Source organism: Anas acuta, chromosome 29 (assembly GCF_963932015.1).
Source record: "Anas acuta chromosome 29, bAnaAcu1.1, whole genome shotgun sequence".
NCBI classification, from domain to species: Eukaryota; Metazoa; Chordata; class Aves; order Anseriformes; family Anatidae; genus Anas; species Anas acuta.
In genome coordinates, this window is record NC_089007.1 from 1,918,804 (window position 1) to 1,935,313 (window position 16,510).

Genomic DNA, 16,510 nt, shown 5'->3' on the forward strand with positions numbered 1-16,510 from the left:
TGGTGGTGGGGGCCCCAAAACCCAGCCCGCACTGCCCGGGGGCGCTTGGGGAAGACGTTGGGCGAGCGATTCGGCACCAGGACCTTTTATTGATCCAGGTTGCGGCCCCGCTGCGCCTCCTCAGCCTGGCTTTTGAGGCCAGTCCTGGGGATTTTGGGTGCACCGGGGCTGGGCGCACGGGTACCACGCGTCCCCAAACCCCATCCCATCCCTTACGGTCCCCATCCTGGCCGAGCATCGGCACCGATAGCACCACCTCTCCTTGTCCCCGTGCGCCAGGGTCCCCGTCAGGCGGCGTGGAGCTTCTGGTGCCGGCGGAGCTGGGATTTATGGCGAAACCCCTCGCCGCATTCGGGGCAGCCGTGGGGCTTCTCGCCGGTGTGGGTGCGCCGGTGACGGATGAGGTTGGAGGAGACGCTGAAGCGTTTGCCGCACTCCCCGCAGCGGTAGGGCTTCTCCCCGGTGTGCGTGCGCTGGTGCTGGACCAGCGCCGAGCTCTCGCTGAAACGTTTGCCGCAAGCCCCGCAGCCGTAGGGTTTCTCCCCGGTGTGGATGCGCCGGTGGGTGGCCAGGTTGGAGTTTTGGCTGAACCCCTTCCCGCAGGCGCCGCAGGTGTAGGGCTTCTCGCCCGTGTGCGTCACCTGGTGCCGCGCCAGGTCCGAGCTGCGGCTGAAGCCCTTGCCGCACTCGCCGCAGATGGTGGGGCGCAAACGGCCCCCCCGCAGCCCCAAAAGCTCCTCCAGGGGTCCCAGACCCCGCGAGCCCCCCGACGCTTTGCCCCGGGGCCGGGCGGGTGCCTTCTGCCGCCGCCGCTGCCTCGCCGCCGGGCACCCGGGGGTCTCGCTGCCGGGGAGGGCTGCGGGGAGAGCGGAGCTGGGCAGCGGTGGGGGCGCGGGGCAGGCGGGGGGGGCCACGACCCCTCTGCCCCTTCCCCATCCCTTTTGCACCCTCCTGTTTCCCCATCTGCTCCAGCCCTCGCCCACCTTCTCCATCCCCTCGGCCCCTTCCCCATCCCATTTCCACCTCCTCCATGTCCCCCACCTCTTCCCCAGCCCCTGTCCCTACCCCAGACCTTTTCCATCTGCCCCGTCCCTTTCCCACCTTCTCCACCCTCTTGGCTCCTTCCCCACCCCCTTGACCCCTTCCCCATCCCATTGGGCCCTTCCCATCCCTTCGGCCCCTTCCCCATCCCATTTCCACCTTCTTCACCCCTTCGGCCCCGTCATTCCCCAGCCCCTTTCCCACCTTCTCCACCCCTTTGCACCTTCCCCATCCCCTGTCCCCTTCCCCATCCCCTTTCCCCTCCCCTTGACCCCCTCCCCATCTCCTCGACCCCTTCCCCATTTTCTTGACCCCTTTCCCACCCCCTCATCCCCTTCCCCATCCTATTTCCACCTTCTTCACCCCTTTGGCCTGGCCCCTCCATCCCCCTTCCCACCTTCTCCACCCTTCCTTCCCCTTCCCCACCCCTTCCGTCCCCCATTCCCTGTCCCCTCTGCCCCCTCCCCTCTTTGGGGACAGCGCTGGCACCCCGCTGGGCGCCCCCACCAGCCCCCTGGGGACAGGAGGCTGGAATTGGGGTGCAGATGGAGGTTACCCCCCCCCAGGACAGGTCTGGGGTGTGGGACAGGGACAGCGCGTCCCAGGTGGGGACAGGCGTGGGGGTGGCACCCCTGAGGGGGACCCCGGAGCCCAAATTCCTGGAGTTGGGGTCCCGGGAAACCCCATGGGGCAGGAGCAGGGCTCCGCTGCACCCCGAGATCGGGGCGTCCCTGTGCTGCGGGGTTAGGGCACCCCCGTGCCGTAGGGATGGGGTTCCCCTGTTCTGATGGACTGGGGCATCCCCTGCACCCCAGAATTCGGACAACCCCATACCCTGGGATCAGGGCACCCCAGATTTGGGGTATCCCTGTGCCAAGGGACCGGGACACCCCCATACCCCAGATTTGGGGTATCCCCATGAAATGGGGACGGGGCATCCCCACACCCTGGGTCTGGGGCACCCCCATACCACATTTTGGGGTATCTCTGTGCTAAGGGACCAGGGAAACCCCTTACCCTAGGATCAGAGCACCCCCATAACATGGGATTGGGGCACCCCTGTGCCAAGGAATCAGGGCACCCCCATACCCCAGGTTTAGGGTATCCCTGTGCCAAGGGACCGGGACACCCCCATACCTTGGGATTGGGGCACCCCCATACCCCAGATTTGGGGTAATCCTAAAAAATGGGGACGGGGCATCCCCACACCCTGGGATCGGGACACCCCCATGCTGTGGGACTGGGACATTGCCCTATTATGGGATGGGGGCACCCCTGCCCCCCTTTTACCCCCCCCCAACGAATCAGGACGCCCCCATATTATGGGATGGCGACACCCCCACGCTGTAGGATCGCAGCATCCCCCCCCCATCTCCCCCCAATCCCCCCGCTCCCCGCACACCCGTGCCCCCCCCCCCCAATACGGGACCATCCCCACGCTACAGGGGGAGGGGGGGATTTTGGGGTCGGGGGTGGGGGGGGCTCACCTGCGGCTGTGCCCTCGGGGGTCTCGGGGTCCCGGGGGGGGTCCCGGGCTGACGGCCCCCCTCGGCGTCCATCACGCTCCGACGGGGAAACGCCGCTGGGGGGGGGGGGGAAACAAGCAAAGAAATGGGGTGGGCGCGGGGGGGGGGAGACCACCGACCCCCCCCCCAAAAAATACAACCGCAGCGGAACCGTCGCCGCCCCCCCCCAAAAATAAAGACTCACCGGGGCCTGGCGCAGGGGGGGGGGGCGGCAGCGGCGGGGCCTCCTGCTCGGCCCCCGCGATGGCGCAGCTCCTGCCCCCCCCTCCCTTACATCGCCCCCCCCCCAAATCAAACCCACCCGGCCGTGGGGACCGGGGGACGGGACCCCCCCAGCCCGGGGGGGGGGCGGGGACAAAGGGGGGCCCCACCGGGGGGGTGAATGGGGGGAGATGGGGACCCCCCCCCGGGTGGGATGGAGTGGGGGGGGTGCAGGGGGCGCTGGGGGGGTTCTGCACACACACCCCCCCCGGTGTCTGCAGCTGGGTGGGGCTGGTGGGGGTGTCCCAGTGCATCCCAGTGCCTCCCAGTACATCCAGTGTGTCCCAGTACGTCCAGTGCCCCCAGTGCTTTCCAGTACATCCAGTGTGTCCCAGTGCCTCCCAGTGCTTTCCAGTACATCCAGTGTGTCCCAGTACATCCAGTGCCCCCAGTGCCTCCCAGTACATCCAGCGTGTCCCAGTGCAACCCAGTGCCTCCCAGTACATCCAGTGTGTCTCAGTGCATCCCAGTATACTCAGTGCCTCCCAGTAAGTACCAGTGCCTCCCAGTGAGTCCCAGTGCCTCCCAGCATCCCCAGTATATCCAGTTCCTCCCAGCACATCCCAGTGTGTCCTAGTGCATCTCAGTGCACCAGTGTGTCCCAGTATACCCAGTGCTTCCCAGTACATCCCAGTGTACCCAGTGAGTCCCAGTGCCCTAGTACATCCCAGTGCCCCCAGCATATCCCAGCAGGTCCAGTGCCCCCAGTTCCTCCAGCATATCCCAGTATATCCCAGTGCCCCCAATACATCCTAGTGCCCCCAGTATGTCCCAGCACATCCCAGTACCTCCCAGTACATCCCAGTGCCCCCAGCATGTCCCAGTATATCCCAGCACTCCCTGTACATCCTAGTGCCCCCAGTATGTCCCAGTGCTTCCCAGTGCCTCCCAGCACATCCCAGTGCTCCCAGTACGTCCCAGTCCATCCCAGTATATCCCAGCACACCCCAGTGCCCCGCTGCCCGGGGGTGGGGGGGGCTCCTCCCGCCCCCCTCCCCGTTCCCCCCCCCTCCCGGTCCCGTCCCAGCGCCCCCGCCCCCCCCGAACCCCCCAGCCGGGCCCCGGCGCCCCGAGCCGAGCTCGGCGGCAGCTGATTGGCTGAGAGCCACCACGAGGGCGGGGCTTACCCTCCTCCGAGCTTACCGATTGGTTAAAAGCGCCGCGCCCGCTGAGGGGGCGGGGCTTCCGGGAGGACGCCGCGCGCTGATTGGCGGAGAGGCGAGCGGGGCGAGGCCGGTGAGTCCTCCGCGCATGCGCTACCACCGCCGCTTTCCACTTCCGGGTGGCGGCGGCCGCTTCCGCCTCCCGGTGGGCCTGCGGCGGCGGCGGCGGCGGCGCCGGTTCCGGGCCTGGGCCTGGGCCTGGGCCCCGCCCCCCTCCGGCCTCCTCCTCCTCCCCCTCGTCGGGGCCCGGCCGGGCCCGGCGGCGGGGTCCCGGTGTCCCGGTGCGCCCGGTCCCGGTGTCCCGGTGCGCCCGGTGCCGCAGGATGTGGTACATCATGCAGAGCGTGCAGAGCAAGTACTCGCTGTCCGAGCGCCTCATCCGCACCATCGCCGCCATCCGCTCCTTCCCCCGGGATAACGTGGAGGACCTCATCGGGCGGGTGAGCACCGGGGGGGGCGGGGTGGGGGGGTGGAACCGGGGCCTCCGCCCCCCCGGGGGTGCCCCGTTAATGACAGGTGCTAATTAGGGACACCCCGATAGTGTCAGGCACTAATTAGGGGTGCCCCGTTAACGACTGGCGCTGATTACAGGCACCCCGTTAATTCCAGACACCGGTTGGGGGCGCCCCGTTAATGACAGGCACCCATTAGGGGCACCCCGTTAATTAACAGCACCAATTAGGGATGCCCCGTTAGTGACAGATGCTGGTTGGGAGCGTCCAATTAATGACAAGCACTGATTAGGGGCACCCCATTAATTCCAGGCACTTGTTGGGGATGCCCCATTAATGACAGGCACCAATTTAGGGGTGCCCCGCTAATGACAGGCACCAATTTAGGGGCACCCTGTTAATGACAGGCACCCATTAGGGGCGCCCTGTTAATTAACAGCACTGATTAGGGGCGCCCCATTAGTGACTAGATGCTGGTTGGGAGTGCCCTGTTAATGATGAGCACCAATTAGGGGCACCCCGTTAATGATGGGCGCTGATTGGGGGTGCCCCGTTAATTCCAGGCACTGGTTGGGGTTCCCCCATTAATGACAGGTGCCAATTTGGGGGTGCCCCATTAATGGCGGGCGCTGGTTGGGGACACCCTCTTAATGACAGACACTGATTAGGGGTGCTCTGTTAATGATCGGCACTGGTTGGAGGCGCCCCATTAATTCCAGGCACTGATTAGGGGCATCCCGTTAATTCCAGACACCGGTTGGGGGCACCTCATTAATGATGGGCGCCAATTAGAGGCGCCCTGTTAATGACAGACAATGGTTGGAGGCGCCCCATTAATGATGGGCACCAATTAGGGGTGCCCCGTTAATTCCAGGCACTGGTTGGGGGTGCCCTGTTAATGATGGATATTGATTAGGGGCACCCTATTAATGACAAGCACCAATTAGGGGTGCCCTGTTAACGACAGGCACCAATTAGGGGCACCCCATTAATGATGGGCACCGATTGGAGGTTCCCCGTTAATTCCAGGCACTTGTTGAGAGCACCCTATTAATGCTGGGTGCCAATTTAGGGACACCCTGTTAATTCCAGGCACTGGTTGGGGGCACCCCATTAATTACTGGTAACTAATCACCACCCCATTAACGACTCCGTGTCCCCGTAGGGCGCCGACGTGAACGGGATGCACGGCACCCTGAAGCCGCTGCACTGCGCCTGCATGGTGGCCGACGCCGACTGCGTGGAGCTGCTGCTGCAGAAGGGAGCGGAGGTAATGGCGCCTTTGGGGTGGTGCCGACCCCGGTACCGGCTGCTCTGCCCCTTTTTGGGGCAAAACGGGTGGGATGAAGGCACTCTGAGGGAGCAGGGAGGGATTTTTTTAACACCTCGGTGTTTTTGGCTGAGATTTTGCTGGTTTGGGGTGGGAAGGGCGAGACCTGAAGGGCCACCAAACACCACCTGTTTTTTATGGGGGAACCTCGCGCCGCCCCCACCCCCTGCCCCACATTTTTTCACCCCATTTCCCTCCCGCCCTTTCCTCCCCGCAGGTCAACGCCCTGGACGGCTACAACCGCACGGCGCTGCACTACGCGGCCGAGAAGGACGAGACCTGCGTGGAGATCCTGCTGGAGTACGGGGCCGACCCCAACGCCCTGGATGGCAACAAGGACACCCCGCTGCACTGGGCCGCCTTCAAGAACATGGCCGAGTGCGCCCGCTCGCTGCTGGAGAACGGCGCCCTGGTCAACGCCCGCGACTACAACGACGACACGCCGCTCAGCTGGGCGGCCATGAAGGGCAACCTGGAGAGCGTCAGCGTCCTGCTCGACTTCGGGGCCGAGGTGCGGGTGGTCAACCTGAAGGGGCAGACCCCAATCTCGCGCCTGGTGGCCCTGCTGGTGCGGGGACTGGGCACGGAGCGTGAGGATTCCTGCTTCGACCTCCTGCACCGCGCCATCGGACACTTTGAGCTGCGTAAAAACGGCAGCATGCCCTGGGAGGTGACCAGGGACCAGCAGCTCTGCCAAAAGCTCACCCTGCTCTGCTCGGCCCCCGGCACGCTGCAGACGCTCTCGCGTTACGCCGTGCGCCGCAGCCTGGGCGTTCGTTTCCTGCCCGAGGCCGTGGAGCAGCTGCCCCTGCCCACCTGCCTGAAGGAGTACGTGCTGCTCCTCAGCTAGGCGCCCGGAGCAGCGATTTGAGCACCCATGGGTGCTGGGTGAGCAGCGGGGAGGACGCTCCGGGAGGCTCCGTGCTCCTCTCTGCCACGCTTGTTCCTGCGCTGCGTTTTCAGCCAGGCGAGGAAGCTCGAGCCTCCCTCTAACAGATGGTGAAGCTGTCGCAGCCGCTGGATTAACCTGGTCCTTCTTTTGGTGTTTTTTTTTGTTGTTTTTTGTTCTGTGGTGGGCAAAGCGAGGCTTTCCGGGTGCAATATCCCCCTTTGGGAAGGACTCGAGGTGCTGCAGGGCACGGAGAGGCCCGGTGGGCGACCACACGCCTCGAGCCCACAGCCCTGTGGGGTGAGCGCCCTCCTCACCGCGCACAGCACCCGGGGCGCCCTCTGGGCACCCGGGGCAGCTTCGTTCACCCCCCGTCCCCCTGAGTTTTAAGACGTAACGGCGCGTTAGGGGCAGAAGGAGGGGAGCTCGAGGTTATGCAGGACCCACAGGAGTGAGAAACCTTCGTGGGGCACGAGGCCAGCGAGGGGAGGAGGCCTCCACGACCAGGGCCCGGTGTCCCCATGTCACCGGGGCCCAGCACTCGCTGCTCTCCCCCCAGAAATTTGGCCAAAATTCCTGCGAAAGAAGAAAACATTTCCCTGCCGTCCAGAATGGCTCCGCTCCGGGCACCAAACGCTCCCGAGCAGGAGGCTTTGGCTCCCCTCTGCCATCAGAGCTCTCGGTTTGGTTCTGCGCTGCCCCCTCCCCGCCTCCTGCCTGGTTTTATTTGTGTGTGTTTGTACCGCGTGCGCGCGGAGGCGCTGGCAGCGGCTCCCCGGGTCTCTGCCTCTCGCTCCCGATGGTGGGCGAGGGGCGAAACCCCCCTGGAGCCGCTGCCCGCGCCCAGCCCACCGCATCCCCAGCTTGTGTGTACAGAAATAAATGGCTCCTCGCAAGGCCTGGAGGAGGTTTGTGTCGATGGCCGGGGGGGTTAGGGGGGTGCCCTGCTCTCCTCGGGGGATTTCCCGGGGTGGGGCATGGCTTTGGCACCGCGTCGGCGGCCGGGGATCCTCCAGGAGAGCTGCAACGGGCACCTGGGGTGGGGTGAGGAAGGTAAATCTGGGTGCTGGCTGCTATGGGAGAAACGTGGGGGGAAAAAAGAAGATTTTAGTGCTTTAATTCCTCCCCACCGTGCTGGAAACACAGCTGTGGGGTCGAGCAAGGGGTGGGAGCCACGAGGGAGCCGCGTTTCCCTCCACCCACGAGTGAGTTTGCCGCCGCCGTGAGCGGTGCCAGTTTTATTGAAGCGTCTTAATTGGGAATTCAGAACTAAAGAGCTGCCCGTGGGGCACGGGGGACACAGCCCTCGCTCTCCCCGCCGCTGGGGAAGCGCCGCTCTGCTCACAAAGCCCACGAAACACCCCCGGGCCGGGTCTCACCCAGCCCGAATTTACCCCGAGGATGCCCCCCCCCAACCGGGAAAGCTGCGCGGGGCCCCCGGTCGCCCCTCAGATGTTGGATTCGAGGGAGATCCTCTTCTGCCTGACGTGCTCCATGTGCGCCTTCTCCGAGGTGTCCAGCTCGATGTTGTACTTGGCCAGGATCTTCAGGATGGGGCGCAGCTTCAGCCACCACTGCTCCTTGGGGATGCGGTGCCTGCGAGGGGGGAGAGGGCGGCGTGAACCCCCTGCTGCGCTCCCAGCCCGCAGCCTTCCTCCTCATCGTCATCCTCCTCCTCCTCCCCAGCCCTGGGGGGCTGCAGGGGGGGCACCTACTCGAAATCTGTCTGCTCCTTGAGCTCGGTGATGGGCTGGAAGACGAGGCTGCGCTTGCGCATGCCCAGCAGGCAGGCTGAGTCGGCCGTGTTGGCGAAGATGCGACCTGCAACGAGGGGCAGCAACAGCCTCAGCGCCTCGCCCCCCTCCCCGAGACCCCCAAGCACGTGTGCGGGGGGGGGGTTTGGTTTATTTCTGATCCCCGTGACCCCCCCACTCAGGACCCACCGTGCCGGGAGCACTCCTTGATCTTCCCGGTGATCCAAGCCACCGCCTTGGCGCCCATTTTAGTGCCGAAATTCCTGTCGAAGGGGGTCGGGGTGCCGCCCTGCGGGACAAACGGCACCGGGTGATGGGGCAGAGCGGGGAGAGCTGCGTCCCGGGGGGGGCTCCAGCCCCTCACGGGGGGGTTTGGGGGCACAGCCGTACCTGCTGCATGTGCCCCAGCACGTTCTTGCGGCAGTCGAAGATGCCCTTCCCCTCCTCGGAGTAGAGGTTGTAGATGAAGTCGGTGGTGTAGTTCTCGTTGCAGCGCTCGTTCCTGCACAAGGAGATGGGGGGGCATCTCGAAGGCATGGGGCCCCCCCCCGGCCTCGTCCTTACCTGAGCACCAGCCCCCGCTTCACTGTCGTCTTCATTTTTTCGGTTAAATGCTCCACGTTGATCTGGGGGGGTGAGGAAAAGCCGGGTGGGAGGTGGGTGTTGGAAGCACGGGGGGGGGATTAATGGGGCGGCCCTGTCCCTGTGATGGTGTTTGGCTGGGGAGGGGGTGTGAGCAGGGATAAAGGCAGCCCCCACCCCTAAAAGGAAGCTCAGTTTTGGGGGACACGAATTGGTAAATGCAGCCCCCACCCCTAAAATGAGGCTCATTTTAGGGGGCACACGGACAGGGACAAAGGCAGCCCCCACCCCTAAAATGGGGCTCAGTTTAGGGGCGATGTGGGCAAGTATAAATGCAGCCCCCACCCTAAAATGGCAATCAATTTGGGGGTGTACACAGGGATCGAGGCAGCCCCCACCCCTCCAACCAGGCTCCGTTTGGGGCACACCAAGAGGACAAACACAGCCTGGCCCCGCTGCGGTGCCCTGGGGATGGGAGGAGGGTGCTGTGTGCCCGGGGGGGGGCCCCCACCTGCAGATCACGGATGTTGAAGTGCTCCTCGTAGATGTAGGCGGCGTCGGCGCCCCCGCCAGCCCCGCCAGCGTGGCCAGGTAGCCGCAGTAGCCGCCCATGGTCTCGATGATGAACACGCGCCGCTTGGTGCCCGCCGCCGACTGCTTGATGCGGTCGCAGGTCTGCAGGGCAGCAAGAAAACATTTCCAGGGTGGGGGCGGCGTCTAATTAACGGGGCGACTAATTAACGGGGGGGGGAAGCGGGGGGGCTGGGTGCCGCACCGTGGTGATGGTGTTGAGGGCGGTGTCGGCGCCGATGCTGAAGTCGGAGCCGGGGACGTTGTTGGAGACGGTGGCGGGGATGACGCAGAGCGGGATGCAGAGCTCCTCGAACTTGGCCCTGCCCTCCATCATCTCCAGGCTGCCCGTGAAGGCCTTGGGAAGGGTTTTTTTTGGGGGGGGGCAGCCAAAAATGAGGGCACAGGCACCAGGAGCTGCCCCCCACCCTTGTCCCACTGCTGCCCCGCTCACCTCGAAGCCCCCGATGATGATCAGCCCGTGGATGCCGAAGCTGCTGATGTTGGCGCTGATTTCCTCGAAGTATTTCTTGGGCAAGGTCCTGGCCGAAGCATGGTGGGGGGGGAGTAAACCTCCGGGGGTGGGCTCTGCCCGGGCCCCACACCCGGGTTTGCGCGGGGCGGCGTTACCTCTTCGTCCCCAGCTTGGAGCCACCCAGCCCGTCCAGCCGCCGACCCTCTCCCAGCTGATCTCTTCCACCTGGGGGGGGGAAGCCAAACGCAAAAATTGGGGAGCAGGGAGGGGGGAGAAGAAGGAAGAGGAGAGTTTTGGGGCGCACCGACCTCACCGTGCAGGTCGGGCATCAATATTGGGGTACCCCCGAGCAAGGCTGCAAGGGGAGCCCCATCCCTAGGGGCTGCAGGTTTGGGGGCTGCACCCTTCCCCCGTGCACCCCCTTTCCCCGTGCGCCCCCTTTCCCCCCCCCATTTCCTCACCCACCTTCCCAAAAGCGAGCCCCTCGAAGCCGTCGTGCACCGCCAGCATGCGGTGCCCGTGGATGAGGCCGATCCTCACGGTGGAGCGCACGGCCGCGTTCATGCCGGCGGCCGGGGCGCCCACGTTGAGCACAGCCAGCGTGTAGCCGCTCTGGGGGGGGCGAGGAGATGGTTTTAGGGGGCTCGGGGTGCCCCCTGCCACCCCCTCCTCAACGCCTCACCTTGGTGGAGGCGGGCGGATGTGCGCCAGCAGCTTGTACACGTTCCAGTTGTTTTGGAAACTCCTGCAAAAAGAAAAAGGAAAAGAAAATAATTAAATAATGGCATGAAATAGTGAAATGGAATGGAATGGAATGGAATGGAATGGAATGGAATGGAATGGAATGGAATGGAATGGAATGGAATAAAATAAAATAAAATAAAATAAAATAAAATAAAATAAAATAAAATAAAATAAAATAAAATAAAATAAAATAAAATAGGGAGAGTTGAGGGAGCGCTGGGGATGGGCAGAGCCCCACGAGGGACGTGCTGTGGGTGCTGTGGGTGCTCTGGGTGCTCACCGGCCCCGCAGCTTTAGGGCATCATCGAAGCGCTTCTCGTTCATCGCCGTTGTCACATCTTTGGTCTGCGGGGAGCAGAGACGGGCAGGTTTGTGCCGTGCCCACCAGGTTTGTGCCGTGCTGATGGGTTTGTGCCACACCGGCCGGGTTTTATGTCATATTGGATGAGTTTTGCATCGTGCCGGCCGAGTTTGCACCATGTGGGATGGTTTTGCATCACTCTGGCCAGATTTGCACAGCACCGGCTGGGTTTGCACCATGCCAGGGACAGGTTTGCGCTGTGCCAGGGACGGTTTTGCACCATACCAGATGGGTTTGCACTCTGCTGGGTGTTTTTTGCCCCATACCAGATGGGTTTGCACCGTGCCAGGGGTGGGTTTTGCACCATGCCAGATGCGTTTGCACTGTGCCAGATGCGTTTGCACCATGCCAGGGATGGTTTTGTACCATACCAGATGGGTTTGCATTGTGCTGGATGTTTTTGTCCCATACCAGATGAGTTTGCACTGTGCCAGGGATGTTTTGGCACCACGCCAAACGGGTTTGCACCGTGCTGGATGTTTTTACCCCATACCAGACGGATTTGCACCATACCAGGGGTTGTTTTGCATCATGCCAGCTGGTTTTGCACCGTGCTGGTCAGTTTTTGCCCCGTACCAGATGGATTTGCACTGCACCAGTCAGTTTGCAGCGCACCCAGCTGGGTTTGCACCACGCCAGCCAGGCCTGCAGCACACTGCACGACTGCGCACCGCACGTGGGGGGTTTGCACCGTGTGCACCGTGCTGGATGGGTTTGCACCGTGCTGGGTGGGTTCGCATGGCAGCAGCCCGAGCTGTTCCGTGTCCCTGCCCCGCACTCACCACCTGCACGCACTCCATCAGGGGCAGGCGCACGGCCTGGTTGCCCGAGAGGCTGACGACGCAGGCGGGGGTCTCGGGGGTGGCCTCCAGCAGGGCCATGACGGCTTCCACGCCCATGCGGCTGCCCTGGGGGGACAGGGACGGGGTTGGGAACAGGACGGGGACATCACCACGGCCCCGCTCAGCTGGGACCGGCACAGGACAGGAGGATGGAGCCACCTACCAGGACACGGTCGAAGGCGGAGGGCGTCCCGCCGCGCTGCACGTGGCCCAGGATGGTGACCCGGGTGTCATAGCCCAAACGCTTCACCACCAGCTGCAAGACGGAGGGTTTGGCTCAGGGATGGGGTGCCCGGACCCCCCCCAGACCAAAAATGGGGGTGGAAATGGGGCTCCCACAGTCCCGCTTACGTTTTTGATGTCGTCGGAGGTGATGGGCTTGCCGTGCTTGTCGATGGCGCCCTCGGCCACGATGATGATGTTCAGCCTCGAGCCGCCCAGGCGGGTCTGGGGGAGAGGTGGGGGTGAGGAGGGGGACAGGGACGGGGACATGGAGCAGGGTGGGGACAGAGATGGGGATGAAATAGGGATGGGAACGGGGAGGGGGGACAAGGACAGGAACGGGGATGGGATGGGGACAGGAATAGGGACAGGGATGGGAATGGGAATGGGATGGAGACAAAATAGGGATGGGGGTGGGGATGGAGACAGGAACAGGGATGGAATGGGGACAAAATAATGATGGGGATGAGGACAGGAACAGGGATAGGATGGGGACGGGGACAAAATAGGGATGGGGATGGAGATGGGGACGGGGATAGAAACAGGGATGGGATGGGGACAAGGATGGGGACCAAACAGGGACAGGGACAGAGATGGGGACAAAATGGATGGGGTTGGAGATAGGGATAGGGACAGGGACAAAACAGAGACGGGGATAGGGACAAGGACGGGAAAAGGTATGGAATGGGATCAAGGATGGGGACTGGGATGGGGATGGGGATAGAGATAGGGATGGGGATAGGGACAAGGACAGGGATGGGGACAGGGACAGGCAGGTGGCACCCCCCCGGACCCCACCCTACCTCCGTCAGCCTCCGGCACAAGTGGTCCTCCCAGTCATCCTCGGGGGGGGATTCGGGGATGAAGACCCAGTCAGCGCCGCAGGCCAGGGAGGTGATGAGAGCCAGGTAGCTGCGGGGGCAGAAAAAGAGGCCGTTTGGGGCTTTTTCCCCATTTTTCATCAGGATCCAGCTCCCGGAGGCAGCGTGGGGACGTACCCGCAGTGCCGACCCATCACTTCCAGCACGAACGTCCGCTGGTGGCTGCGAGAGACGCGGGGCCAAGTTACACCACGGGGAAATAGGGGGGACCTGGGTATGGGACGGGGCCGTCCCCGTGTCACCTCTGGGCCGTGGTGGTGATGGCGTCCACGATCTCCATGATGCGGTGCAGCGCCGAGTCGGTGCCGATGGTCATGTCGGTGCCGCAGAAATCGTTGTCGATGGAGCCCACCATGCCCACGATGTTCAGGTAGCTCGACTTCTTCGCCTCCTCCGCCGTGATCCCCCCTAAAAAAAAAAAAAGGGGGTGGCGGGGGTGTGGGGCAACACCCCCCCTTCCTGCTGCCTCCCCCTACCCATTTGGGGCAAAACTGCCCAAATCGCAGTGTGGCGAAAACCACATTTTTGTGCCAAACACGCTTAAAGGAAGGCGCTGGAAGCCCAAGAGGGGGAAATTTATTTTTTTTTTTGGGGGGGGGGGTGTACCTGTCTTCAGCAGCTCGGCCAGGAGGCTGCTCCACTCGGCACGGAAGGTGTCGGCGCCGGTGAGGCTGCCATCGCCGCCGATGACGCAGAGGTTGGTGATGCCGCGCTTCACCAGGTTGCGGGCGGCTTTCAGGCGCCCCTCACGCGTCCGAAAATCCTGGCACCGGGCGCTGCCGATGACCGTGCCGCCCTGGGGGGCGCCCACCCCCCCAAAAAAAAAAAAAAAAGGATTAATCGTCGTTAAAAACAGGCAGCGGCACCCCGAAAACGGGCGCCGTGCTCCCCGCCGTGCGGGTGCCAGCGGGAGGCTCCGGTTTCGGGTTATTTTCGGGCTCGGCCCTTCGCCCCCGTGGCGTTGGGTTACAGCTGAGAAGGTCAAGGGGGGGTAAAACCATGTCCCCCCCCCCCCCGGTGTCCCCCCCTTCCCAGCTCACCAGCTGCAGCATCATGGAGACGCTCTCCCAGGTGGCCTCCTTGATGTTGTCCCCGCCGTCCACCAGCCCCTGGTAGCCCTGCAAAATTTTGGGGGGGGGAAGTGGCGGTGATTTGGGGTCCCCGTGGGGGTTTGGGGGGGTAAAATTGGGGCGGGGGGGGGCACCAACCTCATGCACGAAGTAGACTTTGGCACCCGTGTAAATGCCCACGCGCACCACGGCGCGGACGGCCGCGTTCATGCCTGCGGGGAGAGGAGAGTCCCCAAATCCGGGGCTGGGGGGGGGCCCTAAAACCATCCCCGTGTCCCCCCCCCGCCCCCAGCCTTAATCTCGCAAAGCTCCCTGTTTGTTTTCCTCCCCCCCCCCCCGGCCCCGCAGCTGCGGGTTATTTTTGCCCCGCTGACATTTAGCGGCGCCGGGTCCGCGTGACGCCGGTGTTGGGGACAGCTGGTGGCACGCCGCGGTGGCGCTGAGGCAAAGCAGAGCCCCCGGCCTGGATGAGGGCCCCTTTTGCTGACAGACAGCAAAATTGGGCTCAATTTGAGTGGTTTTGGGCCATCCTGCTGCCCAAAACCCTCAGGTTTTGGCTGTTTTGGCTTCCTTCTCTCGGCCACCCCGCGCTGCGTGTCCCCAGTTTGGGGACCTCGGGGACATCCCCGCCAGGGCTGCTGGCAGCACCGGGGTGATCGCGTCCCCGTGCGGGGCAATTAGCAAAAATTCCTATAATTTACACCAAATCGGGACTGGAAATTGTCATCGCAAACCATTCTTGGTGGTCGTTACCGCGTCACCCCCAAGCTCCAAACCCTCCTGTCCCCCACCAGCCCGCGGGGACCCCCCCAAAAAACCACCTGGGGGACACAACAAGCAACGAGCCCCAAGAGCCAGGCGCATGCAAGCCCCGTTTTATCCCATTTTGCCCCATTTTAGCCTGTTTTGCCCCCAAACAGCCCAACCAGGGTGGGTTTTGGGGGGTCCCATCCCATCCTTACCCTGCGCGTCCCCCCCGGAGGTGAGGACGGCGATGGCTTTGCCGGCACCCAGGTTCTCCGTGTGCACGCAGGCCTTCGGCGGCTGCGCCATCTTCTTGGCTGAAAAAAGAGGGAAATTGGGAAAAAAACAAACTTTTGGGGGCTGCAGGGGGGGCTCGGTGGCGGCGGAGAGGCACCGAGCGCGGCCCCGGTGTCACGCGGCGAAGTGACAGCGAGCCCCGCGTCAGCCCCTAAATCGGGCACCGGGAGGGAGGGGCGGCCCCGGGGGTGGCACTGGGGGGGGGGACGTGGCCCTGGGTTGTCCCCAACACCCCCCCCCCCGCCCCCCAGTGCCACCTCTGGGGTTGTTTTGATGCAAAATGGCAAAATGGTTTTTTTGGTTTTGTTTTTTTCCTGCAGCCTGGTGTAAAAATGGGGAGGTTTGGGGGGAAACTGAGGCGTGGGGGGGGTCTGGGGGCGGGGGGGGGCGTTGTGTCCCAGGGGAGGGGTCCTGCTGGTCCCAGGCTCTGTTCCTTTACTGGTCCCTGGCTGCCCTCCTTACTGGTCCCAGTCTCTATTCCCTGCTGACCCCAGTTTGACCTCCTTCATTGTCCCAGTCTCTGTTCCCTTACTGGTCCCAGTCCCTGTCCCTAACTGGTCCCAGTCCCTGTCCCTTACTGGTCCCAGTCCCTGTTCCCTCACTGGTCCAGTCCCTGTCCCTAACTGGTCCCAGTCCCTGTCCCTTACTGTCCCAGTCCCTGTTCCCTCACTGGTCCCAGTCCCTGTCCCTAACTGGTCCCAGTCCCTGTCCCTTACTGGTCCCAGTCCCTGTTCCCTCACTGGTCCCAGTCCCTGTCCCTAACTGGTCCCAGTCCCTGTCCCTTACTGGTCCCAGTCCCTGTTCCCTCACTGGTCCCAGTCCCTGTCCCTAACTGGTCCCAGTCCCTGTCCCTTACTGGTCCCAGTCCCTGTTCCCTCACTGGTCCCAGTCCCTGTTCCCTAAATGGTCCCAGTCCCTGTTCCTCACTGGTCCCAGTCCCTGTCCCTCACTGGCCCCAGTCCCTGTCCCTCACTGGCCCAGTCCCTGTCCCTAACTGGTCCCAGTCCCTGTCCCTCACTGGTCCCAGGGCTCTGACCTGGCGGCAGGAGGGTGAGGAGGACGAGGAGGGCAGCGAGGCCGAGCGCAGCCGAGGCCAGGAGCCGGGCGGCCTCGGGGGAGAGCTCGGGGAGAGCCCCCATGGCCCAGGGGGGTCGGCGGTGAGGGGATCCCCGGTAACGGGATCGGCTGTAATGGGATCGGCTGTAATGGGATCGCCCCCGGGGATCGGCCACGGGGACCGCCTGTCATGGGATCGGCTGTAACGGGATCGGTTATAATGGGATCGGTTATAATGGGATCGGCTGTA

At 63.7% G+C, this 16,510-nt stretch overlaps 3 protein-coding genes across 3 annotated transcripts; 1 reads left to right on the forward strand and 2 right to left on the reverse strand.

Annotated features, from left to right (window-relative positions):
• Nucleotides 1-69: 69 nt before the first annotated feature.
• Nucleotides 70-2,831, reverse strand: LOC137845923 (zinc finger protein 853-like; the record flags this gene model as incomplete). The annotated part of the gene is made up of 3 exons (XM_068663459.1): nucleotides 70-856; nucleotides 2,529-2,623; nucleotides 2,752-2,831. Coding segments are annotated over 3 exons (744 nt in total), but the record flags the coding sequence as incomplete, so codon positions are not given.
• Nucleotides 2,832-4,093: 1,262 nt separating this feature from the next.
• Nucleotides 4,094-7,558, forward strand: ASB8 (ankyrin repeat and SOCS box containing 8). The gene is made up of 3 exons (XM_068663455.1): nucleotides 4,094-4,431; nucleotides 5,609-5,713; nucleotides 5,991-7,558. Exons 1-3 carry the CDS (start codon nucleotides 4,315-4,317, stop codon nucleotides 6,621-6,623), a joined length of 855 nt encoding a protein of 284 aa, XP_068519556.1. The 5' UTR covers nucleotides 4,094-4,314; the 3' UTR covers nucleotides 6,624-7,558.
• Nucleotides 7,559-7,868: 310 nt separating this feature from the next.
• Nucleotides 7,869-15,338, reverse strand: PFKM (phosphofructokinase, muscle). Its single transcript, XM_068663460.1, is given in 24 exon segments — nucleotides 7,869-8,258; nucleotides 8,378-8,483; nucleotides 8,606-8,705; nucleotides 8,807-8,918; nucleotides 8,981-9,042; nucleotides 9,510-9,565; nucleotides 9,568-9,673; nucleotides 9,774-9,926; nucleotides 10,023-10,110; nucleotides 10,199-10,226; nucleotides 10,229-10,268; nucleotides 10,509-10,655; nucleotides 10,719-10,788; nucleotides 11,068-11,132; nucleotides 11,931-12,056; nucleotides 12,154-12,246; nucleotides 12,342-12,437; nucleotides 13,016-13,124; nucleotides 13,211-13,255; nucleotides 13,336-13,501; nucleotides 13,700-13,889; nucleotides 14,134-14,211; nucleotides 14,302-14,375; nucleotides 15,126-15,338. Coding segments are annotated over 24 exon segments (2,349 nt in total). The 5' UTR covers nucleotides 15,217-15,338; the 3' UTR covers nucleotides 7,869-8,110.
• Nucleotides 15,339-16,510: the final 1,172 nt, after the last annotated feature.

Bases quoted from the DNA above. Each gene is read 5' to 3' on its own strand.
- ASB8 (XM_068663455.1), top strand. From the start codon at position 4,315: ATGTGGTACATCATGCAGAGCGTGCAGAGCAAGTACTCGCTGTCCGAG. The intron at 4,432-5,608 runs GTGAGCACCGGG...GTGTCCCCGTAG, and splicing joins TGGAGGACCTCATCGGGCGG to GGCGCCGACGTGAACGGGAT. The intron at 5,714-5,990 runs GTAATGGCGCCT...TCCTCCCCGCAG, and splicing joins TGCTGCAGAAGGGAGCGGAG to GTCAACGCCCTGGACGGCTA.